Source organism: Acinonyx jubatus, chromosome D1, assembly GCF_027475565.1.
Source record: "Acinonyx jubatus isolate Ajub_Pintada_27869175 chromosome D1, VMU_Ajub_asm_v1.0, whole genome shotgun sequence".
In the NCBI taxonomy this organism is placed as follows: domain Eukaryota; kingdom Metazoa; phylum Chordata; class Mammalia; order Carnivora; family Felidae; genus Acinonyx; species Acinonyx jubatus.
This window is the reverse complement of record NC_069390.1, coordinates 73,247,471-73,273,715: the sequence shown is the minus strand read 5'-3', so window position 1 is coordinate 73,273,715 and position 26,245 is coordinate 73,247,471. Positions and strand designations below refer to the sequence as shown.

Below are 26,245 nucleotides of genomic sequence, written 5' to 3'. Positions count from 1 at the left end.
TTCATAGACCCTCGCAAGGAGGCGGGAATCATTTTGCTTCAGCATCTCAGAGGAGGAAGATGTAGAGGTTGTAGAGATAATGGTCACCAACACTCAGCCCCAAATGACGAATGCAACAGAGCCAAATGTCTCTGTGCTCCTTGATTGTGGACTCCCTCTGTGGAGTCTCCAGCTAAGTCCTCCCTCGCTGTAGGCCCAGCACATTCCTTCATGCCCAGAAAGATATATGGCAGGGATGATGGGGAGCTAGCTTCTGGTCTCGAGTAGAACTTCACAGCCCTGCTGTCCCAGGGCTACTGACCTGCCTGTCACACCTGCCTGGATGCTGTGCTCATTGATCATGTCCAAAGTGGGCTCTTGGTCTCTTACCCTCTTTAACATACTGCCTGCCCATTTTCTTAGAATCCACTTCCTGCTTATTCTCTCCTGCTATCCTCGAATCCTTGGAAACTAACCTCTGCTTGTTTTCTTGGAATCTATAGTTAGTTTCTTGTAGACTTCTGGCAAGTGAGCAAAAGCTGAACTTATCTTACTTACCATTATTTATCTAGCATATGGCACAGTCATGGCACAAAGAAGGTGTTCAATAAATATGTATTAAATGATTGGATGGACAGGTAGAGCTACAAAAGATTTTTAATTCTCTATCTGTATGCATCTTGGGATCCAATATGCCCCCATCACAACTCAATTCTTAGTCTTTGTCTCTCCTGTTTCGAAGCCCACCCATGAGCCACTGTTGCACCAAATAGAAACGTGAGCTAAATTAGAAGTTCTGCACTCAAAGTCCACCTCAGTCCTTTGGGTCAAAATAAAAGCTTCAGTAGTTATTTTAGAAGCCAGACAGGGGATAGGAAGTTTATGGCCCACCAGTAACCAGAGTAAAATCTTGCTTATCTGAGGTTTGTAAGAGAACTTAAGGAAAATGTCCTCTTCCCATAACCACTTTGTCGTTTGCTTCAAAATGTTGGAAGCATCTGGGTTTTCCCTCTTTCCTAGCATGATCTGGGAAGGGACTGGCTTGGTCGGGAGCAGTCAGGGGCTAGTGAGGTCTGTCTGTCCATGAAGGAGCCCCATCACCACTTGTGACTTAACTGTGCACGCACTGAAATCCTCATCAGCTTCTTACACATACAATCGGGGGTCATTGTTTGAGATTCCATTTTTTGAGATACCAATCATTCCTATGGGTTTTTGGAAAATTCAACTTTTCTCTATAAAAGATGTTTTAAGGAAATAACTTCTCTATTTTTAACCTACTGTTATAGGAATGATGGAATCCCTTGTCTATGCACAGCACCAGGCTGTAGCGTGCGGCTGCTGAAAGATAAGGAAAGCAGTCTTGTCAGCCCGATGGGAAATGACTCTTGGTTTAGAAATTATCTGCCTCTCTAAGACAGTATAAGTAGTAGCCTTAATGACAAATACAAAAAGCAAGTAGACACCATAGACGACACTTAGAAAATGTTAAGTAAAAAAAAACAGAAGTAGGACTCCATACCTCAATGATCACAATGATATGAAACGATGCATATGCATGGATGAATACCGGGGAAAGGAAGCTATATATCAGATTAGGAAAAAACAAACCGTAGAAAGACTCTAAAGAGTTGTTGGATCAGGCGACACTTTCTGTGACGTTATTTAAATATTTGTGTCTTTAAAAAGAAGTTGCCCTATATTATTTGTGGAACTAGAAGAACGAAGATTATATAATCAAAAAATTAAACGTTCTTGGGGTAAACAACAGATGCACCATAGCATCTAAAAGAAAAGTGCTGGTCAGGCTTTACGTTAGCAGGAAATTCCATAAAAATCTAGAAAAACTATTGGTGAAGTTGCTTGGGGCACCTGGAGTTGTGAACCAGTGTATTTTATTTCTTCATTTTATTATTTTTTTTGTATAGTGCTTAGCTTAGACTCCTATAAAATGTGGGTGCCTAATACAGGAAACCGTTTTAGATTCGCATTGGATGCAGTGGCTTTTTTAAAAAAAGAAGACTGTTGGCTTTTCTTTTTCTAATATTTTTTAGCCCCAAACTGTCGTCCTAGCATTCATATTTTAATTCAACCACTCACAAAAATGCTCCACATTTAAATCACGGGAAAGAAGCTTTTCCAGCGCTGGCATAAAAAGAGACAGCATTTGGCTTTTATGCACGACAGACATAATGTTGTAGAACATTTTGGAAATATGTTGCTTGAATATTCAAAGAACGACAGAAGAGGGGAAAGGAAAATAGAACAGGTAAGAGATATTTGTAATTTTTAGGCTCAAAGTCCTATCCCTTGCTTGGATTCTCCTCTCCTCTGTCAGAAGTGTTTTCTTCCTTTCTCTATCTTCAAACCATCAGTGAACTATGGTCTTGCCTTATAGATGGTCAAATTGACTTTAAAAATCTCAAATTTAAGGGGCGCCTAGGTAGCTGAGCCGGTTAAGCATCCAACTCTTGATTTCGGCTCAGGTCATGATTTCACAGTTCGTGAGATCAAGCCCCGTGTTGGGCTCTGCATTGACAGAGCGAAGCCTGCTTGGGATTCTCACTCTCTCTGCACCCCTGCTCCCCTGCACGCGCTCTCTCTCTCTCTCTCTCTCTCTCTCAAAATAAATAAATAAACAAACTTTAAAAAATGTTAAAAATCTCAAATTTCACAAAATTTGAGCCTGTATTTATTTATCTGTCCAGTTAAGTAGACATTTCAGTGCCTACGACCTACTGCGCTACTCTGATTCCCCTCGGGTGAAGTTAATTTTTGCAAACAGTGGGGGTGTAGGTATTTTTGAAGCCCACCGCCTGCCCACTGACAAGTAAACAAAGACTTGTGGGATCCAATTCATAGGACAGCCTGGCAGCCCTCAAAAGGTGGAAGGCTTTGGTTATTTTAGTCCAAGGCCATGGCTTGTCGACCCATCAGTGAAAGTCACTGAGTTCACCACTCATTTCTTCTCTCCCTTTCATTCCAGAAAAACCCGAGAATAACACAATAAGAGGGAACTCTCTCCTCACTGTCAGTGATGGAAAACATATTACAGGAATGCCAAGAACTCTATAGAGCATCATCACGCAAATCGGGCAGTTGCTTGGCCAAGAAATTCTTTGGGAGACATTCCAGTGGTAACGATGTGAATTTCACATGGTGATCAACACTACGGAGGGGCAAATGCCATGCATTATGTTACAATCTGTGCAACAGCTCTCACCTGCTTCTATGGTATATATGAGTTCTGCATTTTCCCCTTTGTCTTTGTCCAGAGCCGTCACCTGCAGAACAGCTGATCCCAGAGCAGCCGATTCAAATACAGATGCTTCATACAGTGGGTTGGTAAAATAAGGACTGTGATCATTAGCATCTTCCACATTCACAATGACTCGGGCCAAGTTTCTTCGATAAGGAAACTCCTGATCTCTGACCTTCAGGCAAAATACAAGAAGCAGCAGGACTAAAATCTTAAATTGCAAGGAAGTCACATGGCTATATCTGTGGTAAATACCAAAGGAGGTAACTCACACCAAGTGCTTGATGCAATCCCGGGCACACAGTAGGTGCTCAGTAAATGATGGTATATCAAGTGAGGACACTAACCGTGAACAAATTGAGAGTAAGGGCCCCATCCATTTTATTGCTCAGCATTCTGACTGACCTACGGTCCATCCTCAGTCTCTGTGTGTGTGGAGCTGATGCCTGGGCATCACCGACCCAGCACTTTTCTCTGCACCACCTCCCACTGCCACTACCCCCTTATTTATGTATATATAGCTGCTAATGGAATGGCAGACGGGGGCTCTTCTGAGAGGGAAACAAAAAAGTTTAATGAAAGAATTAACAAATGCAAAGCAGGCACTGGCATTTATTCATTCATTCAACAAACATTTATTGTCACCTATTATCTGTCAAGTCCTGGCTTCACTCTCTCCTGACTTCAGCAGCGATTCAGATTTGGTCCTTGCCCTCAAGAAGCTAACAGGATCATAGAAATCAGTAAGCAGGTGTAAGGCCTGGTGGTAAGTGCCAGAATGGGAGTGAGGAGTAAGAAGAAGTTAAGGTGGCATTCAGCTTCTTGGAAGAGGTTAACAAAAGCAAGTACGAGTGGTAAAAGGGGGGCGTGGGCCACCACATATTTCAGGCAAGAGCCAACCAATGCCAAGGCCCAAGACCGAGGGGGAGCCCTGATTCCCAGGAAGATGAACCAAATCCTCCTAAAATGTGAGACCGCCCCCCCCACCCCTTGTGACTTCACCAAGGAAACTTGCCTGACCGCTTGAAAGTTTCCCCTGCTTTGCATATGCCAGGAGCTTGCAAATAATCAATTCTTTAGCCCTAACCACATGATTTTGCTATAATTTGCTGTAGCACTAATCAAATGTGTGCCTTCCATTTGTTCAATTATAGACTCCATAACTTCAGAGGGATGTGAAGAAATTAGAAAATAGACCGAAGAGAGCCATCAAAGGGAAAGGGCTTTTCAGAAATAGTACCTAGAAGGAACGAGCAAAATGACTTAAAATGGCTTTGCTGGGAGAAAGGCAGCACAAAGGACATGTTTGCTCTAAATAATCAATTACAGAAATGATAAATGATACAGGGTGACCAAACTGAATTTTGAGTTTGTTAAGGAAAGAATGAACAGAAATGACTTGACTAGTGAGAATGGAGTTAGTCGTTGGCGTGAGGTTTCTGCCCCTGAGTAAAACACATGCAGAAGCACCCCAGTGAATGTGCTCAATTTTCCTGCCTGTAGACCGGCCCCCTACACCCAAGGACAGAGCTGAGCTCTGTATATGAAGATTATTGGAATCTAGGTCTGTTCCAGTGGAACATCCAGTGGAATGTGTCTCTTATATCCTCAGTGCCTAGAGCAGGGCTTGGTACACAGTAGGTGCTGGAGAAATATCTGTTGAATGAATGAGGGTGGATCTGATGGTCTCTATGAGTCCCTCTTCTTCCGCCCCTGGTGTCACAGCTGGAAACCACAGCCAAGGGCATGGCATTCCAGCTTCCTCTTGCCCAAGGGGGTTTCCAGACTTGGGAAGGAAGAGAGCACTCAGTGGAACATCACCTTCAGCTGCTAGGACACTGGTAGCGTCTTAGTGTGTTTGAAAGCCAGTCAGTACACAAAATTTAGTCTGTGTCTTCCTACTGGTCTTAAGGAACTCAGGGGGTCTGTTAGGCAGTAGCTGTGCAATGCAATGGCCCACAGGCACTTGGGTGGTCAAAGGGACAGATTTTAGGCCATAAGCTAATCAAGGACGTTTCTCTTCATCTCTACTTCCCACTTATGTGAACTCGAGCAACTCCACTTTAAAATTAAAGCAACTTCCATCCACATAATTTGGAGGCCCCATGAACCCCACCTCAGACCTAACTAACACTCTCTGCAGGCTTCGGAGTGTTTTGAGATCTCTCTTGGGTGCCAGTATTCACTGGTCCAATGCCTGTGCAGTAGGTAATGACTCAGTTCCCTACATGCCTCCCAGGACTGAGCACTGCACAGGGTGAGTAAATGATCACCCTTGGATTAACTTCTCAAGGAACTTCTGTTAAACTTATCCACAAAAATCTTCTGGATGCAAACCAACATCATAGCCTGGGAGATTTACAGAAACATGGCCTGTTCCTTCCTTCCCAAGTCAGCCTGTCAGCAGCATTTCCTGGGAAGCCACTGTCTGAAGAACTCATCTAATATTTCAGTTTGGCAAAAGTGTCGAGTCACTCGGTAACAATAGCCAATTCCTCATTGAAAAAAAAAAAAAAGCAAAAAAGGAATGCATCCCTGCTGTGAAAAGACCAAATGTACTACTACTTACAAAAGGTAAGGGCCCTGTACTCCTGAAGACCAAGGAATGTGTCTTGAACGGTCAACGACTCTGTTAGGAGAGCAAATCAGCAGTTTGGTCCTACCATTATGTTGAGGATGTGCTTGTCCTGGGCTTCATGGTCCAGCCTCTCGGCTGTGTAGAGCACACCGGTGCTGGGGTCAATCCGGAATTTTCTCATACTGACAGAGTCAATGCTGCTGTGGACAGTGTAGCTCAGCTTGTGTTTCTCGTCTCTATCGGTGGCTTCAATCTGCAGTATCTCTGTATCTGGAAGCACGTCCTCGGAAATTGTCACATCGTAATTCGGCTGAGAGAATTCTGGGCCATTATCATTATTATCCAGCACTTTGATAAATACCTATAGTTAAAAGAAGACAGGAGTGATGACTAATGCCAATTCACTCATTGCTAATAAAAAGGCCCCCTCCCACACCCCTCCCTCCGTGTCCTTGGAGCCCAGCTTCTAGCAGCTCTCTCAATACGTAGGAAGATCTCATATGAAAACACTCTGTAATTAGAGGTTGACAATAAACCAGTGGTTCACATTAGCAGGAACATAAACTATGAGCTAATCAATATTCTCACTATTAATTGAACAGCTGAGACAGCCCCCTGGGGGTGATAATTCCACAGGCCTATTTGAGGCACAATGTAAGAGATCACAAGGTGACCTTAGTTTGTTAAGTTCCTGTTGTCTTAAGTTCTGTTATGAGCTCCTCCGGGTGGAGGTGCAGTGGAAGCAGTGACAGGGTGGGAAGAGTAACAAAGAGGCAGAAGAAGGGGAGGCATGGACACAGATGCGGCATCCTCAGAGCAGTCAGAACTCCTCAGCTGCAGGGGCCCCACACAGTGGCTCTCCTTCAGATGGGAGGGGTCTCGCGAAGAACACTGCATGGATGGCAGCTGAAACAGGAAGTCCCCAGGTTGTTTTCTTTTGTCAGGCATTTCATTATAAAACATTTCAGGCAGACATAAGTAAGAAACAGCAATAAAAGAGCTAGGTCATAGATTAATGAACCCTCACATATTTATAGCTCGGCTTTGACCGTGATCAATTTATGGCTCATCTTGTTTCCTATATATAGTGGTTCACCTCCATCTGCTCCCCATATTAGTGGGAAGCAAATCCCGTAATTTCAGTATGTAACTCCAAAAGACAGGGATCCTTAAAATAAACACACACACTACCATCACTGCCCTTAAACAGAGAAAACAAGGATTCCTTAATATTAAATATTCAGGGTGTTTATGCTTCTATAATTTTTTACTGTGTCATGTATGTTTACAAACGTATTTTAAAACATCAGACTATTCAAATAAGGTCCAAACATTGCCGTTGGTTGGTATGCCCTTTAATTATCTTTTTTCTTTAAGTTTATTTATTTATTTATTTAGAGAGAGCGCATACACGGGGGGAGGGGCAGAGAGAGAGGGAGACAGAGAATCCCAAGTAGGCTGCGCACTGTCAGCGTAGAGCCCTATGCAGGGCTTGATCCCACGAACCATGAGATCATGACCTGAGCTGAGATCAAGAATTGATCCACTTAACTGCAGGTGCCCTTAATTATCTTTTAATGTATAGATTCTCCTTCTGTCTCCTTTTATTTCCTTGCAATTTTTATATTATATTGTTTTATATTATATCATTGCTCGTGGTGGTAAATAAACTCCACCATTTTCTCTTTAATTCCCACAGGTTGAATTTTGCTCATTGCTTCCCCTTGGTTTTGTTCTCCATGTGCCTCTGTTCCCTGTATTTCTTATAAACTGATAGTGTGATCTAGGAGATTTGGTAAGATTCATGCTCAATTTCCTTTTCCTTCTTTTTTTTTTTTTTTTTTTTACATCTGGATATATATTGTAGTTCTGTCTGCAATACCTAGTTCTCACTCTTGTTAAGTGGCATTGGCAACCCCTGATGATCATTACATAGATGACATTTATTCATTAAAAATACAAAATGGTAAGGTTTTAATTCTATGGTTTATTCCTCATTTATTAGCTAGAATAGTTCTAAAAAGAAACTTCTCTCCAAATACTTCGTTACTCTGAAGGACAATCCAGATAGTGAAGTCATAATGAATACTTAATTCTTTCCCTTTATTTATCATCTCAAAATGATAGTTTGTTCTTCAGCTCTTCCCAAAGTGACCAACAAAGCATTTTTTCTCAAGTGTCAGTACGAGCTCATGAATTTAATCACAGCTGATGTTTCTGTCCATTGCAGTTATTATACTTATTGATGAACAAATGGCCCTTCCTTGGCCAATGGGAGCCTCTTCAAGTTGGCTCATGAGATCTTTTGACACAATCCTAGTAGTCTTTGATAGCTTCTTTGCTTTCTAATAATTGCTACTGGTGATTTTTTTCCAGGGTCACCTTGTACATTTTCTGACCTAGTCCTGTAATATCTATTTCTCCAAAAAACAATGATATCTTTTTAGTTAGAAGTGGTGCTAGGAATGATCATTGCTGTTGGATTTACTATTGTGTTTAGTTTGCTTCAATGGACAGAGTCAGCGAGAGTTTTTTGCTGTTGATAATTATTTCATGAGTTCATACTGACACATCCAATTCAAAATTAGGGCATCAAGGTTTTTACTTAATCTCATTCTTTTTATATCTGTATCCCAGGCTAAGACCCTATGTTGAAATTTCTCATGCTCAAAGACATCATCACAATTACTCAATTTTATATGAAATACATGCACACAAGTCTCAGAATAACAATAACAACTTTGGTGCTGTAATTCTATTACAACTATGATCATTCAAAAACAACTTATTATTTTTAGTTCCTTTGATTTTGAGATTTATCCCACTAGGATAAATTAGGATATACAGTCAAATTAGTATGTTTAAAGCACAGAAGAGTTCTTCTCTGTGTAGATATGCCACCAACACATTTAAGTTTATTGGCTTTCATTTTTTACTTTAAAATTTTAAACTTGTCTTAACATTTAATTTTGTTTTTATATTACATGTAAAAGTACCACTGTCAAATTTACAAAAAAGGTATAGTCAAAGTAGTTTAGCTTCTCTTTCCCCTTCACCCTATTTCCTTCTTCTCCTACAGGTAATGATTTTTTAAAGATTAATGTTACATTTTATCCATCTCTTTTGTTAACATAAACATTATTGTATACAGCCCCCCCCCCCACCACCTCACCTCATGCTCTTTAACTTAACATCATATCAATGATTCTCAACTGGGGATAACTTTGTCCCTAAGGGGATATTTGGCAGTATCTGGAGATATTTTTCATTGTTACAACTGGGTGTTGGGGTGTTCCTGGAATCTAGTGGGTAGGGGGGCAGGGATGATGCTAAACACCCTACAATGCACAGGACTGTCCCCTGCAACAAAGAACTACCTGAACCAAAATGTCAACACTGTTGCTGTTGAGAAACTCCGAATCATCATATTCCAAAGACAATCCACAGCAATATAGAGATACTCTTCCAATGGGTAGATGGATCACAGTTAATTCAACCATTCTTCTATCGATGTTCATGTCAGGTGTTTCCAATTTTCACCCTTAGAAAAAATGCGCCATCAAGAGCCTTGTGTCCAGGTCTTTTTATTTTTTTGCTACCATATATATTTGAGTCCCTAGAATTCTGAGTGCTGGATCAAAGGATAAGTGCTTATATAGTTTTGTTCGTTATTTCCTTATTCCTCTTCCCAAAAGTTTTATTAATTTGCATTCCCATAGCAATATATACGAATGAATGTCTTCCACAGCTTTGCCAACAAAGTATGTACTCTAACTTTTGAATCTTTTGCCAATCTGATAGATAAGAAATAGCATTTCAGTGTACTTTTAATTTGCCTTTCACTTATTATGAGCGAGGATGGGCATCTTTTCATATGCTTAAGAGTCATTTGCGTTTCTTTTTATGTGAAAATTATTTATATCAGCTCATTCCTTATGAGTTAGATGGCCTTTTCCTTCTTTATTTTTGGTAGCATGGTGATATAAATTGCAAATATGATTTCAATTTTGTTATTTAACTTTATTTTGCTATGGTGATTTTTTTCCATGCAAAAGCTTTTATTTTTATTTTTATGAAATTGAAAACATCAGTCTTTTCCCTTATTGTTACCGGATGCTAAGTCATAGTTTAGAATACTTACATTTTTCAGGTTATAGGTGAATACACTCATTTTTTAAAAATAGCATTTACACGTACCCTTTTCTTACATTTACATCTCTACTCCATTTGGAATTTTTCCTATATTATGTGAGAAATGGATTGAATTTCATTTTTTTCTACAGGGCTCTCCATTTACTTCAATGCTTTTTACAAAACTCAAATTCCACTGATTTGAGAGGCCACCTTTATTGTATGCTAAGTTTACATACGCACATGATATATTTCTGAATTTTCTATTTTGTTCAATTGGTTTCTTTGTCTTTTCATATGTCAATATAAAAATGTTTTAATTAAAAAGGCTTTATAGTGTGTTTTAATTGCAAAAATTAGCCCCTTTGTTCTTTTCAAGGAGTTTCCAGGCCAGGCTTGTTTGTTGTTCTTCAAAATGAACTTTATAATCAGCTTGTATAACAACTGACAAAAAATTGATAGCCTTTTAGATTGGATTACGGTGAGAGTATAGTTTAACTACATGAGAACTAATTCCTTTCTGATGGAGTCGTCCTATACAAGGACATAGTTTCTTTTTCCATTTGTTCAGACCTACCATTTTATTTTTCAGGGAGTTTTAGCTTTCCTCAAATAGATTTTAAACACTTTTTGGGGAGCCTGGGTGGCTCAGTGGGTTAAGCATCTGACTTGGACTCAGGTCATGATCTCACAGTCTGTGAGTGTGAGCCCTGCGTTGGGCTCTGTGCTGACAACATAGAGCCCGGGACCTGCTTCAGATTCTGTGTCTTCCTCTCTCTCTGACCCTCCCCCACTCACACTCTGTCTCTCTCTCTCTGGCAAAAATGAATAAAACATTAAACAAAACACACTTTTTAAAGTTTATGCATGTGCTATATCCTAAGTGGGGTCTTCGTTTCCATTTTATCTTTTCCCTTTTATTTTTTTTGCTATTTACACTATTGATTTGTATGCTGAATTTATAATGTTATTTTACTAAAGTTTCCTATCATTTGCAGCTTTTCTATGTACTCCTTTGAACTTTACAGATGCATAATTATACTACATGCAAATGGAGAGATAGTTTTACTTTTTTCTTTTTTTTTTTCTGTTTAAATACACTTTAATATATACTGTTGATTCATTAACATTAACTCATAGCCAACAGCACTATAACTCAGGCCTGAATGAATCTCATGGAACACACATATTTTGTCTATAAGGCACATCAGCATGTCCTTCTTGCACTTGGGAACACTGAATTGCATTTCAGTCCTACACTGAGGGATCTTTTAAACAGTGAGATTGCTGACAAAGAACACAAGAATGCAAAAAATGTGGCACTAAATAGATTGCAAAAAGGACACTTGTATAGAGTACAAGAGCTAAAACAGGAAGGCAGAGCATCACTCTGTTCAACCATAGCAGGGAAAATATTTTGCTGCTCTGTGCATGTCCAGGAACGACCACAAAGGTGCTGAGAATATTGACTTGGGGATTATAGATAAATATCAGAGATCATCAGGGTATACCCAGCATTTAGCTCAGGGCTGGACACAATGAATTGCAGTTACTCAATAAATGTCATAGTTAAATGTTTAGTATCTTTGTACACAGAGTTTAGACATATGTGATACCACAGATTTTAGTCTCTTAGGCCATGATCCAGGTAAAACGATGATTATAAAGATGATGATCATAATGTTAAGAGCATAATTTAACAATAACAACAATGACAACAGTAAAACCACTGGACATAGTAATAATGTTAATAGTAGCAATAACTAGATCAATGACCATATATTTCCTTATATTTTTCTAGTACTTTAAAAAAGCTTCTTTATCTTTGTTGGGTTTTCTTGAATTTGCGGACCGTCTTAATTATCAAAAGCACCCGAATGCATATATCCAAAATATGCAAATGCCAAGGAGTCCATGTTGAAGCATTACATTTGTTCTACCGTTTCCTTTTTATAACACAATTTGCTTTATCTTACCTATTTGCATTGGTTAATACTTTTAGCACAAGTTAAATAGTATTGGAGCGGGTGACATTCCTGTCTTATTCCTGACTAATGGGAAAGCTTTTACATATGCAGGCATTTGGCTGCATTCTAGAAAATTATTTACTTTTTAAAATGTGGTCAGACCATGGCTATTCTTGTAAGCAGCTGCATTGTCACTCACGTTGACGCACATGTGCTTTTTCTTTTCTGAGGAAGAGAAAAGGGCTGTGCAACGGCCTCTGTGCCCAGAAGACTTGCCCAGTGAGTGAGCCTGACATGGGAACAAGATTTGCTTGCAGTTTATGGTTAAAAAAAAGGGCTAAGAAGTGTGCCTGTGAGTTTTAGGTATTGTTTTATCTCCACTGTATTTGGAAGGTCATACTAGATTCTTTGAATGCCAATTCTTTCCTTTAAAAAGTTCAAGTTAACTTAGTCAAGATGCTACAATATTTGTGTGCACAGAAGCAGTTATATTAACGGGATAAAAAAGCCTTTCCAGCCAGCAAGGCTGCCCTGACCTTCATGAAGTTTCAAAGTTGATGTGCTCCTGAAAAGCTTGCCTCTTTCTGCTTGCTTTGTCTTGTGCCTAATCTACAGTCAGAACAAGTGTTTCTCTGTAAAAGACTTCCTTCTCCTCGTTTGCTTTTTATTTCCCACAGTTGGGGCCATTTGTGAGCTCCTGAACTAACAAACAAAGCAAAGTAACTCTCAAAGATGTTGTGCTCAAAATGGTAATTGAAAGGCCTAAAGAAGTATAATGGAATCAAAGCAGGAGGAAACCTGAATGTAGGAAGTCTCTTCAGGGCTGGATCCAATGGTGCCTACCACAAACACTTCGGGTTTTGCAAGCTCATCTAAGCTAAGTCTGGGTACGTGCCAAGCCTGGCTTTACAAAGGCTCATGGCATGAAGTGTCCTTGGGGTGAGTTACAGGGGAAGGCCTCAGTCTTTCATTAGAATCAATTAAGTCCCAAAGTATTGACACTCTGTTCCGCCTCTGTTGGCATTTTGAAACCATATTTAAAATATTCTATGGTTGTGATTTCAAGGGTAATGCTCCTTGGATTCTCCCCAAGCTTACAAGTTTTATTTTTGGATGTGTAAGTAAAAAAAAAAAAAATCATGTCAGTTTATGTTAAACCTGTATCATATTTGTTTCTTAACCTTTATCGTCTCTAGTTTATCGATGGGAAAAATGTGAATCAGAGAAGTTAAGGGGTGTGCCCAAAGTGACAACGGCAAGGCCAAACTCAAACTAGGTCATATGGAGCCAAGTTCTACATTCATTCCATTATGCCATCTCCATGTGCACTGAAATTATATACACATTAATTATAAATGCACCTAACATACGTGAACAAATGCGTGTGTACATAGCACGTACCTTGTTATACCGAAATCCTAACTGACACAATAGACAACAGACGTGACCGCTGTCATTTCAGGAACATTATTCTAAGCAGAAAGTTCCCTGCTGCCTTTAAAACTGGAATCCATTTTCAAAAATCGATTCACTCACAAATTGTTAGGCATGGATCTATTACAAACAATGAAGTTTTACCATTATTATTGTTTTTTTAATAGGAAATCCTACCTCAGAGTTGGTTTGCTGCTTTATTTTATCTCTATATAATTGTATTAGTTCCAGCATTTTCCTAACCTAACTACAGAAGGAAGTTTGGGGCTACTTTCTTTTTCACCTGCTAAGAGGGAGAAGGTGCTGAGGAAGATAAAAACTCCTGACAAAGGAAGAGATCATTGGGAGTTCCTTGAACTAGGGAATCATGAAACAGCTTTAGCAAAAGTGATTTCTTCTGGAACACCTGGGTGGCTCAGTCGGTTAAGTGTACGACTTCAGCTCAGGTCATGATCTCGTGGTTCTTGGGTTCAAGCCCTGTGTTGGGCTTTGTGCTGACAGCTCAGAGTCTGGGGCCTGCTTCAGATTCTGTGTCTCCCTCTCTCTCTGCCCCTCCCCGCCTCGCATTCTGTCACCTTCTCTCTTGAAAAATTTTAAGAGAATAAAAAAAGTGATTTGTTCTTACCCTCACCTGCCTTTAAGCAGGTGCAAAGGTGGAAGGAAAGGAGAAGACACAGTCTAAATCTTAAAGATAAAGTCTGCTTTTTGAAGAAGAAGGCCAGTGAGGAATTTCCAGCACATGGCTTAAAGACAAAAGAAGAATGGACTCCTCAAGGCTGTGAAGGGCAAGGTTAACCTGAAGAATGCAGGTCCCAGACCTCTTAGCCCCAGTGAATACACTCTCTTTGGCAGAAAGCCTTTGTGGCTAATTAACTCAATTAACTGCCTTTGTGGGGCCTAAGAATTTTGGAGATTATCTGAAAGAGATTTTTAATCTCAGGTTTGGCTGTGGAGCATACGAATACAAGCTGATTTTCATATGTTTATAAATCAAAGTAGGACTTGAATAAGAAAAGCATATTAAAATCACAAAAGCACACATCATGAGTCTCTGAATCAAATCAATGTAATTTTTAGATTATTATTTGGGCATGAATATCTCTGCTGTCTTTCATGAATAACCATGAAAGCCACATGCACAATATTTTATAGTTATCAGGTATAGTATTCCAATTTTAAGTTGAGGATGAGACTAATAATAAAACTTGCATGAGCCCAGCACATCACAGATCTGAAAATATCTCAAAAGATCTTATTTTATTCTTACACAAACTCATGAAGTATGTAAGGTAGTATCCCCATTATACGGAAAAAATTGAGTCTCACAGAGAGAACTACCTTCTATTTGGTAACATAGACAGGAATTGGTTAAGTGCTGACTTGAACTTGGGTCACCTGATTCAAGGTCAGTATTCCCTCCTTTATACCAAATGCTTCCTCTAGTGAATTGTATATTCTGTATATATAGATGTGTAGGGTGGAGTTTCTAAGATATATCTGATCTTGAGAAGGAAAAAGTGGGTTTGGACCTCTTTACCTGTGTACACCAAGGGTGTCCACCTAAGCAATCTGTGTGAGTTTTTTACTAGAAAAATAAGTGTAATGATAATATTTGATGTAACTACTCCCAGTAAGACAAGGAAATGAAACTTAAGAATGAAGCTTGTTAAGTCTTATTATGCAAATGGCAGGCATTATATATTACTACATATTTCTATCCTTTGATCCTTTGGAAGAGTCATGCTCTAGACTTTCTTAAATTTGCTGTGAAGATGCAGTAGCTCATATGGGTTGGATAGAGGTATGGGGAAAGTTGTGAAAACCCATAATTTCTCCTCCTTGGTGATGTGCGCCCCTGTGGCCCATAAACTCAGTCGCTTGAGTGGAGGCTATAAGGAGGTTGGGGTATTTTGCTCCATGCCCAGGATGTATGGCTGGCTCTGAGACATTCTAATGGCCACAGATGGCACTATGTTCCCCAGGCAGCCATCTTAACAAGTGTCCTCCTCAGGGGCACCTGGGTGGCTCACTCAGTTAAGCATCCACATCTTGATTTCTGCTCAGGTCGTGATCTCACGGTTCACGGGATCGAGCCCTGTGATGGGCTTGGCGCCGATGGTGCCGATAGCGTGGATCCTGATTGGGATTCTCTCTCTCTCCTCTCTCTGCTTCTCCCCCACTTGTATACACGCACTCTCTCTCTCTCAAAGGTAGATAAATAAACCTATTTAAAAAAAAGTATTCCCCTCATAATTAGCAGAGCCAGGTAACTTTCTCTTCCTGCAAACATTTAGCAAAAGTAGCAAAGACTTAGCCTTGCCTTTGAGAAGGTGGCACAGAGCAGTGGTTGAGAAAGCAGGCTCTGGAATCCAACTACTTATGTCTGAACTCTGCCCTACTCGAGTTACAAAACCCTGCTTTGCCTTTCCCACAAAATAGTTTCCTATTTCTATGTCCTATTTCTAACATAACAAATTACCACAAACTTGGCTTAAAACGACACGCATTTATTACCTCCTCGCTCTGTAAGTCAGTAGTTGGGAGTATAGCATGGCTCACCTGTGTTTTCTACTTAGAGTCTCACAAAGCCAAAATCAAGGGGTCAGCAGGGCTGTGTTCCTTTCCAGAAACTCTGGGGGTGAATCCGCTCCAGGCTCATTTAGATTGTTAATGAAATTTAGTTCCCTGAGGTTCTAGGCCCAGGGTCCCCGTTTCCTTGTGGGCTGTCGGCTGGAGCACCTCTTAGCACCTCAAGGCTGCCTGCGTTCCTTGTCACACCGCCCCCTCCGTACCTGAACTAGTGACGATGTTTCCAATCATGTCACATTTGGAATCTCTGACATCCCCTCTGGCCGCCTCTCTTCCCATTCCAGCTGGAGAAAGTCACCTGCTTACGGGCTCATTTAGGACATCTGAATCTTTGCAACGTGAAATCCACAGGACCGTTTTATATATTTTATACTCTGTACTCACGCTAGGGGATCTCAGTGAGGAAAAGGATGTTTATTTGCCACCAGATATTGTAGCTCTGAGGCACAAGAATCCTACAAGTTGGGACAACAGAACAAAACTGAAGATGAAGGAAGAGTTTTCATGTAGACACGGAGATCCCCGAGGCTCTGATTTGTGTGACATTTGTGAAGTGAAATTCAACATGTTGTTTCTGGCTGATTTGAAGCCCTTGTCATAGATGTTTTATGATTCCAAAGGAACAAAGTAGAGGAAAGTTCCCAAAGGGAAACTGGACAGGTGTTTTGGGGCTACAAAACATTTACTTAGTTATATGGTGAAGGGTATCTGTTTGATGGTGGAATCATTAAGTTGCCTAGGGTCATGGGTTGGAACACGCTTTGGTGGTTTCTAAAAGAGATCTAGAATGTCTTTTCTTTACCAAAATAATCTTTTTGTAAACATGTCCTTGATACAGAGGGCTTGGATTAATTGAGAGAACCTCTTTTCTCTCTATTGTCGGAGGGGCTGTGGCAAAGAGAAGCAGAGGCCTGGATTGACAGGGGCTCTGGGTGGGGGGGGGATGGTACTTAGGCCTGAACGCGGACTTATGGACAGAGTAATGGTTTTCTGGTGGTAATACTGATCATGCACAAGTTTATACCTTGGAAACGGTTAGTTCTCACTTACTGAGAAGGTCATGGCCCTGGAGACACAGAGTGGCTTCGAAGCTTTTGAAAGAAAATCTCCTTACACCCTTCGTCAACCTACTTAGTTTGGCCTTGCCAAGGGAAACATCTAAGTTCACCTGGATTCTCCACCTCTTCCCAACTGCTCTGGAGAGAGGTCTAATTCCATATTAGGCTGATAGAAAATCAACCAAAGCAGAACTTGAACAATGTGTACATTCAGAATCTTATATATATATATATATATATATATAATGTATGCTTTCAAGTTAGTTTTTAAAAAGGGTGTGCTCATCAGTCATCTGGTTTTAAAACTCTGAGTCACCGTGACCTCAGGCATCTAGCACACCTCCTAGCACATGGTGTGAACTCAAGAAATATTTGCGGAATACATACTGTTAAATGATTTCTCGTCTGGTCCTAAAAAAATTCTACAAGAAAAGCCTCACTGATCATTTTTTTGTTTTTCTGGTTACCATGAATCAGTTCTGTGCTTTGAAGATCCAACATACCTGCCATGTAGGCCCCGCTGAATATGTTACCACCTGCTATCCATTCACTCATTTTAAACATACTTAATGTGTATCTGTAACATTCTCGGCACACTGAATTGCTATTTAATCCAATTGTTATAAAACCCTGGAAAAAAGTATGGAAATGAATATGGTTCCATGCTTTCTTTGTATTTTACTCAACTTGGTCTTGTATTTTTAAGTGATGCCAAGAAGTTGAGGTTGGCTTTGCTAAGGAATGGCTAGTTTAAAAAGTGAATTAGCAATAAAGACTTAGAAATATTGCAAATGGGTTGTTTTGTATCAGTCTTTGGGGCTTGCGTTTAGATTGTGTGATTCCCATAGGATCTCAACCATGGTGTCCTTTCCAGGAATCTGTATTTTAGTCTTGAAAATACTCTGGGGGCACCTGGGTGGCTCAGTAGGTTGATCATCTGACTTTGGCTCAGGTCATGATCTCGTGGTTCATGGGCTTGAGCCCTGTGTTGGACTCTGTGCTGACAGCTCAGAGCCTGGAACCTGCTTCAGATTCTGTGTCTCCCTCTCTCTCTGCCCTTCCCCCACTCACACTCTGTGTCTCTCTCCCCCCTCCTCCCCCTAAAATTAAAAAAAAAATATTCTGAAGCAGTACAGATTTAAGTAGGTGGCCGTAGAATTTATTGTCCCAACTGAGGCAATTTAATTTTTTTTTTTTAACGTTTATTTATTTTTGAGACAGAGAGAGACAGAGCATGAACAGGGAGGGTCAGAGAGAGAGGGAGACATAGAATCTGAAACAGGCTCCAGGCTCCGAGCTGTCAGCACAGAGCCCGACACGGGGCTCGAACTCACGGAGTGCAAGATCATGACCTGAGCCAAAGTCGGCTGCTCAATCGACTGAGCCACCCAGGCGCCCCTGAGGCAATTTAAGAGTGAATGGGAGTTACACCAGTGTAACAGGTGTAAATGGGTCTCTCTCAGGCAATTAGGGTATTATGGTCATCCTAGGGAAAGACACAGGTTGAAGGATTAGGAGTCACCACACATGGCTGCCCTGTCATGTGCATGTCATGTCCCCTTTCTGGGTTTCAGTTTATTTGAGTGAAAAGGAAAAGGTAAAGTAAAAAAGTAAAAAGTAAAGATGAACTCTCGTGTTTCTTTAAAATTCCACCATTTTATGATTTTGAACAGCGTCAAAGGAGAAAGTCTCATAGTATTTTTGAAACCAATTCAAACAAAGAGGCAGTGCATGAAATAATCCTCCTTTCTCCTTTTTAAAACTACATAGTTACAAGAATTTAAACCATGTTTTTTTAAATTTATTTTGAGAGAGAGAGAGAGAGAAAGTGTGCAAGAGAGTAGGGGAGGGGCAGAGGGGGAGGGAGAGAGAGAGAGAGAGAGAGAGAGAGAGAATCCCAAGCAGGCTGTCAGTGCAGAGTCCGATGGGGGGCTTGAACCCATGAACCATGTGATCATAACCTGGGCTGAAATCAAGAGCTGTCCATTTAACCAGCTGAGCCACCCAGGCACCCCAAGCTTACAACAAGTTTTAAACCAATCAACATTTGCTTACTTTAGGGTTGGCAAAAATTTCATCTTCACTTCCTGAACTTTTGTGTTTAGGAGTCTCAGGGCACATTTGGGCTGAGCCGGAAAAAGGACCTTGATTAACTAGTGATGGCCTCTGGGGTCATGAGAACAGGAGACAGAAGTAAGGAGAATGGAAAGATTTTAGGATATGCGTGTGGGCCAGTCCTCTACCATAACTAGCCTAAGGTCTCCGATGCTAAAACAGAACCAAAAAAATCCTCTCATATTTAGGGTAAATCTGCCCCATATTGATATCTAACATCGTGTTAGTCTCACCCACATATGTTCTCCTCCTCCTTGCTCTCAAGGCCCTTTCATAAACAGTCACATACCAGAGTTCAAGCAATGGTCCTCATCCCCAGCTGCTAACAAGCAGGATCATGCAGGATCTCTGAGGGTGCGGCCCAGGCTTCAGTGGTTTCAACACCCTGGGCCCCCACAACCAGCGCACCTTACTGTGCGGCCAGGATAAGGGACCAATGGCATAGAGGCTAGAACAAGAGATGGGAGGCAGGGAATCTAACTCTCAGTCCTTGTTCTCAAGTAAGGCTGTGGATATATCACTCATCTTAGTTTGTGAAATGAATTTGGACTCTTAGGTGCCTCTAGCTCTAACTCTCTGAGACCAACACGTGAAAAGGTGAAGAATATAATGATGTGTTGACTCAGACAATATACATGCCCTCTTTCTTGTAAATTCAAGGACAGCTGACTTTGTTGTCAAAGAGAGAAATCTACAGTAAATGATCAGGAAGCAAATACATATCCCTCTTCCATGCATGAACAGTCACAATCTCTTGAAGGAGATGGCTAAGTTATACAATACCATTGATACAATCTTTTTGCTAGGTTGTTCTCTCAGACGATTGTTTTAAATACGGTAGAAATCCGTGGACATAATTTACTACTTTGAACACATTGTCTAATCACTTGCACCACTGACTTTAGCAGATCGTTTGGCATTCTCACCATTTAGTAATTTGACATCTTACCTGAGTGACAGCAACATTTGTCCCATCGGTGACTTCCACACTCATATTATAGATGGACCTCTGCTCCGCATCCAAAGGTTTGGCAATGACAATGGTCCCAACACCCTTCTCTGCGTCAAAAGAGCTGTCAAAATTCCCCCCTGATGATTTCACAAAAACAACATGAAATTAGCATATCTGAGAAGTTATTACGTCTATTGAAGCATATAGCTTTAAAGGGAACTCTTATATAGAAATATTTTTTGACAGGCATCCCTCTGGCTCAGTTTTGTACATCTTAAATGGGACCTCTATTTCCAACTTAATTTATATTACAAAACACAGCCTCTTCAATGCATAACAAATGTCACAAAAAAGAATGTATTGCAAAGAAAAACCTCAGCACTAATGTTACAGAAGTGAAGCATAAACTGAGTCAGTAAAATATTTAGAAAACTGCAGGCCTTCCAACCCCCTGTGGCTATGGCTTCTATGCTAAGGATTTGTAGACCTTTCTGCTTTTCTAAAGTAGATTAAATTCTAAGTAAACAAATAGTTCAATTATTAACAACACTACGTAGACACTCTTGAATCTATTTTAGGATTGATGGTAAACTCTGGTTGGTAGAGTTCAGATCCCCTCCATTAGATGTCAGAAATAAAATTATAAATACTAGAAAATAAGAAAAAGCCAAAAAATTGAGTTTCATATAAAAATTCTATATCTGTAAGTTGGGATATTTACAGAAAAATTGTCTTTTGCCATCCTGACAGTGCAAATTATTTTTCTCCCCAAAAGGTACAAAGTTTATGGGACATTTACAAAATGAAATCTGGAAGGAAGTAGAAGAAAACATCAGCTTATGTGACATCAGCTTATGAAACAATCAGTGTGAAAGTTTCAAAAACTTTCCTTCCCTCTCTGTTGGACTAGGAATACCTGATAATGTGCTAAGACAACACAGGCCTTTTTAAAATTACTGTAGCTGTTTTCATCTCTGTGAACTAAAATGTGGTTTATGATTTTTCCCCAAATGAAAGTTGTTGTTGTTTTAAGGAGGAGAGAAGATAATGGTACAAACGTTGGATGGATTTTAATTAAATATCACTATATGTTCACAAGCTCCATTTATTTCAGTCTGAAATTCCATGATGTCAATTACTTTTGTTCTTGGACAGTAATTTTATTTAGCCATAGCACACGGGGCGATTCACTTACTGAATTTCATATTTTAGAAAAGAAATCTTGGGTTCTCTTCCATTCAACATACTTACATTTCATTTTGCTGGTCAGTGAACAATACCGTATACAATATCTATGATATTACAATTACAAATGAGTGGATGAGTTAAGGGAAAGGAGAATTTTACCTGAATTAGTAGAATTTGATATACAGTGACACAGAATAAATCACATGGTTTACTAAAAAAAAAAAAACCCTGGTCATATATATTTCAATACTTATTGCTTGCAGCTGTCATATACACTTAGGATTACTTAATTGCTAGAGAGAACATAATTGCCCTTGACATTTAATTAAAGTTATGGAGATACAGGGGACCACAGAATTGCTTGGAGATGATATATTTTTCAAAAATTTCATCTAAAAAGAGACTCATCTTCCAATTAATATCTTTAATTGATTTACTGAGGAGCACTCCAAAAAAAAAATCTTTTGAAGAACAGGAGAAGGAGAAAAAGGAGGAAATCTGGGCTGAACAGGGAAGTAAGCCTCAGGTCACCATGTCTCTTTCAAAGGGAGTGCTTCCTGTTGATAACCACATGAAATAAAGCGTAAGGCTGATTCAGGGATTTTGAATAACCATCCTAATGAGCAAAGGAAAATAATTTGCTATCAACTGGTACATTCTGAGGGAAAAAAAACAAAAACACTTTGCCATGGAAAATTTCAAAGAAATGACATAAAGTATGTCAGACTTGTGTAGAAGGAAGCGTAGAGTGCCACTTTTTGTGCTGTTTTGGGTGGGGACTACTTCATATTTTAAATCAGACTTAAAATCATCTTCAGAATGTTTTCCTAACCAGGTTGTTGGCTTTCTTAAATATGAAGAACACATTTTTTTGTGTGTGTGGGGGTGGGGGGTGGGCAGGGTAAAGATAGAGGATAAGGAAATTATTTTAGAAGGTGGAAATTTGTAGGTAGAGGCAAAGTAGAAATTATGCAAACTATAAAACTTTGGTGTGCTCCAGTTTAAAGATGAATGAAAATAAAATTTAGAGAACACCCAAGCAAAGATTTCCAGTTTCAGTTCCTGTTTAAATGGGGAAATCCTATGTGCTCTCCCTCACTGCCTGAGACTCACATTTTCCTCAGGGCCTCGTGATGAAAGACATAATCATTTCATGGGCTGAGTGGCATAAAATTTACATAAATTACATATGACATGTAGATTGTGTTTTCTTATTACTCATTTTTTATATCAAAAAGCATTTCTGGCTAGTTTTATGGTGGTAATTTTTTATAATTCTCACTCCTCTGCATGTGTGCACACGTGCACGTGTGTGTGTGTGTGTGTGTGTGTGTGTGTGTGTGTGCGCGTGTGTGTGCGTGTCTCCCTCATCCACTACTACAGTTTCAAATGCTCTGGGCCAGAAAGCTCTAAAGGAGGTAGACAAATGGAAAGCATATCAAGGGGAACTTGAGAGAGAGAGAGTCTGTGAAGTGTTTCTCAGTCCATCAATATGGTGAGCAGCCTCTGGTAGTCACTTCCAGGGCATGTGCTCCCAGTTAAACCAAGATATCACGGGAAACAAGGTTCCCAAAATCTTGCCTGAGTTTTAAAATGAATTTCTGACAAGGGACACAGAATCTAGACCAGCAGTTCACCATCAACCCTCACGCAATTTAATAACCTACCACTTAGGCATCCCATTTCATAAACGACGCCATATCTCTCCCCCAGGGCTCATTTCTCAGGCTCCCTTTTGGCCTGAAAGGTGATTTCATTTCATAGGAAACCATGTCCAATTCATCTGGGGTGAGAGTATCAAATGGAGGAGTCCATTTTCACTAGCAGCATTCCGTTTAAACAAGATGTGCTTCCTCAGAGCCAGTAACACAACATGCAAAGCCAGAGTATGCTGGTGCAGCAGCGTTAGGCTAAACAAAAGGTGGGGGCAGGGGAGAACACCGCCGAGCTGGTCTGAGTTTCAACAAAGTCGGAAAGTAGAAAAGTCACAGCCTGAGCGTTGCTGCAGGGGTGTGCGGCAGAGATGGTTAAAAGCAAGGTTGTGAACAGCCCACATAACAGATAGTTCATGTCAGGGACATTCCTCTGTGACCATTTTTGGTAAAGACGGGTGTACCAGAGTAAACAGAGAGCAGAAGAGGAGGATTGGATTTCTACTGGGTTCTAAAGTTAAATGTACCAAGTCATAATGTCCTAAAAAGCTTCAAAAATGGGACGAGAGTGAAAATACTTTAAGCCAGCAGCTACTGCTTGCGTATTTTGGACAGCAGGGCATTGGATCATGATTTGGTCAAGTCTTTCTTTAAAGAAGGGTCCAAAGTACCACCGTCTCTCCATAATGAGATCCAATGGTGGGTATCACACCACTGTCCTCTTTAGAGACGTTTCCAGGCTCCTCCCCTAGCACATGATTCCATTCCACTCTGTGTGTAATTATAAAAACACCAACCAAAATCTAGTAGTCACCAAGGGGGAAGTGTTATGTGAGAAGCTTCCAAAACACTGAGCTGCTGAATGTCAATGAATTAAGGGAGTCGTTCACAAGCTGTTCATTCAAGTTCAGCATGTACAGCAAACTTAAGGAAAAATGCTAAACACCGATGACGGTTTGATCATGAATAGTTTTCTGTCTTGGAATGAAGCAAGCACAGTATAGGGCCGAAAAGGATATTTACATGGAAGGCAGGAGATGCTGGGTGGAGGTCAGGAAACAGTGGTAGGAAGGAAAATGCCTTCTACAATCTGGTTTAAAATTCATTTTCTTAAAATAATGAATATACAAAGTGTTGTTTAGGCTTTTTATTATTTCCCTGAAACCTCTTCAGATGTGCTTCATGGTCTATGTTGTTGTGACAGAGAAAAGAGAGGGTCATTTGGGAGCAAATTAGGGACAGAGTGCAGAATAGGAGAACTGAAGTATTTGATGTTAATTGAATGATTTTGAGCAAACGCTACTCGAATGGCTAAACCGGTGTATTAGAAATGGTAGACAGACATGGCTTCTCTCAGGAGGGATGAATAAGAGTTTTGTGATAAAGAAATACGGCCACTTGATTAGAAAAGACCCAATCTATAGTCAGAGAACAGGCCTGCTGCTAAGGAGTTCACTTGCCCACTTGATCCAATCCTAAGGGATGGCTCCACTGGGGACAAGGTTCAAGAAGGACAGGTGTAAGCTTAGGAGACAGAAGCAGCCCAGAACCCAAAGAACCTATGACAGACTAAGAGCCAAGGTGATCTTTGTATACCTGCAACACAGATAAGTACTTCAGCTAGAGTTGGACCTACGTGCTAGCTTGCACTGGCAGAGAGTTGTTTTCAAATAAAATAAGCAAAGACATTTTAAAAGTTTACTCTCGAGAAGAACAACCATTTTTCTAATCGAAGTATCAGGTGAAAAGCTAGCAAAATGGGTGGCAGTGTCCGCCATCAACTGTGGGTCGAGAGGCATTGTTTGAAGTATGTAATAGCGGTGGTCGTTCCATACAGACATTTGCCATCGGGATAAAGGTGCGGGGAATGAACTGTGAACCAGATTGCGTGCACATTACAAAGAATGTAAATCAAGGAGCCGCTGGGTTGAATCATAGTCTCCTGAGAAGTGTGAAGATATGTGACAAAGCCACAGAGGATTATGGGTTATTTTTGTTCCCTTCGTTTTCTTTCCCTTTTAACACAGAGAATGAACATGCTGTGCATTGGGCTGTTTAAACACGGAACAGCTGAACTTTATTATGTTTCCTTTTAATTACAGCTTTCTTAACTGGGTTACAAGTGGAGCTGCTGTTTCTGGAAGCTGAGGAGGGTCTAGCTACATAATACTGTAAGCAATGGTCTCTTTGGAGGAACAGAAAAGTGACGGGGGGCCAGACTTGGGAACAAAATCTTGCTTGCTACAGTTTTTGTGAATTCCTATTACAGTGGGAGGAAAACGAAGGAAGTTAAACAACACTCAGGTAGATCTGGAAATATGGAAATGAGGAGACAATACTCTCAGGGGAAAAAGCATGCAGAAACACTCTTTCTGCTTCCTTAATGAGAATTCATTCGTTATAGCATTTGTAAGTTGTTAAGTGCTAGGCCAGGACGTCGCATGCTCTGTAACCTTGAGTGTCTGTATAGGTATCTAAATACACTAGGTCTATGATGGAACCAAATCTTGACTCCACTGGAAGAGTCACAGAGTATTTACCTGGGCAAGACCGATAAATACGCCCGACATCTCATCTCAGATCCATGCTGACAGTGTATGTCAACACTCAACCACAGTATACTGTCAAGTTTCTCAAGCATTGGGAAGCACGATTCCCTCTCTTTTCCCTTTGTGTTAGCTTGCCCAAGGAAGATGCTTAGGCAAGGAGAAAGGGAAGAGAGTGGAGAGTCTGGATGGCCCAGGATAAATAAGCAAGAAATCTCGAAAGTCAGAAGGAAACATCTGAATACAATAAAGAAAACAATAGGTTTTTAGAGAAGGGGAAAGACACTGTCAGCAGATTGAAAAAAAAAATGACTCTGTTAGATTAGAAAGGATTCTCAAAAGGGGGATTTGGTGGAAAGGGGACCATACTGATACTGAAAGCAACCCCAGCATCTGGAGGAAAGATTTAACTTTGGTGGTGACATAGAGTTGGTGTTTCAAGATGTTGTTGGCTGGATGTGGGATGGAAATAAAACCACATTCTGTTTGGGCACTGGGCCCAGTAAGCTCAATCTGTAAGAGAAGCTCAGCTAGATGATACCAGATCTACAGTGAAATCTCTGTGGTGGAAGCATCTAGACTAGAGGGACAACCCTGTAGGTCTTCATGTAGAGAACTACTCCATGTACTGATACGGGGAGGATTCTTTAGGAAGAGTACGGCATTTAGAAGCACGAAGGTGGTGAAACATGGAAAATGCTGCTCTGTTTTTGATAATGATTTCTGGATGTGGATTTGGAGCAGCCTGAAGAGATTCACTCCAGGGAGGGCTGTCATCTGTAAACTGCCCCTCTCTT

General features: G+C 40.4%; 1 protein-coding gene across 5 annotated transcripts in view; it reads right to left on the bottom strand.

Annotated features, from left to right (window-relative positions):
* The window catches only part of FAT3 (FAT atypical cadherin 3), a 667,592-nt gene that overhangs the window by 98,744 nt on the left and 542,603 nt on the right, over window positions 1-26,245 (bottom strand). For 4 of the 5 annotated variants that reach the window (XM_027040010.2, XM_027040011.2, XM_027040013.2 and 1 more), the window contains 3 exons: window positions 20,060-20,199; window positions 5,902-6,177; window positions 3,203-3,413 (listed from right to left, as the gene is read on the bottom strand). In XM_027040010.2, coding sequence (XP_026895811.1) covers window positions 3,203-3,413; window positions 5,902-6,177; window positions 20,060-20,199 — 627 coding nt within the window. The remainder of the gene's footprint in view (window positions 1-3,202; window positions 3,414-5,901; window positions 6,178-20,059; window positions 20,200-26,245) is intronic. The other variant, XM_053203780.1, reaches the window with a different exon arrangement.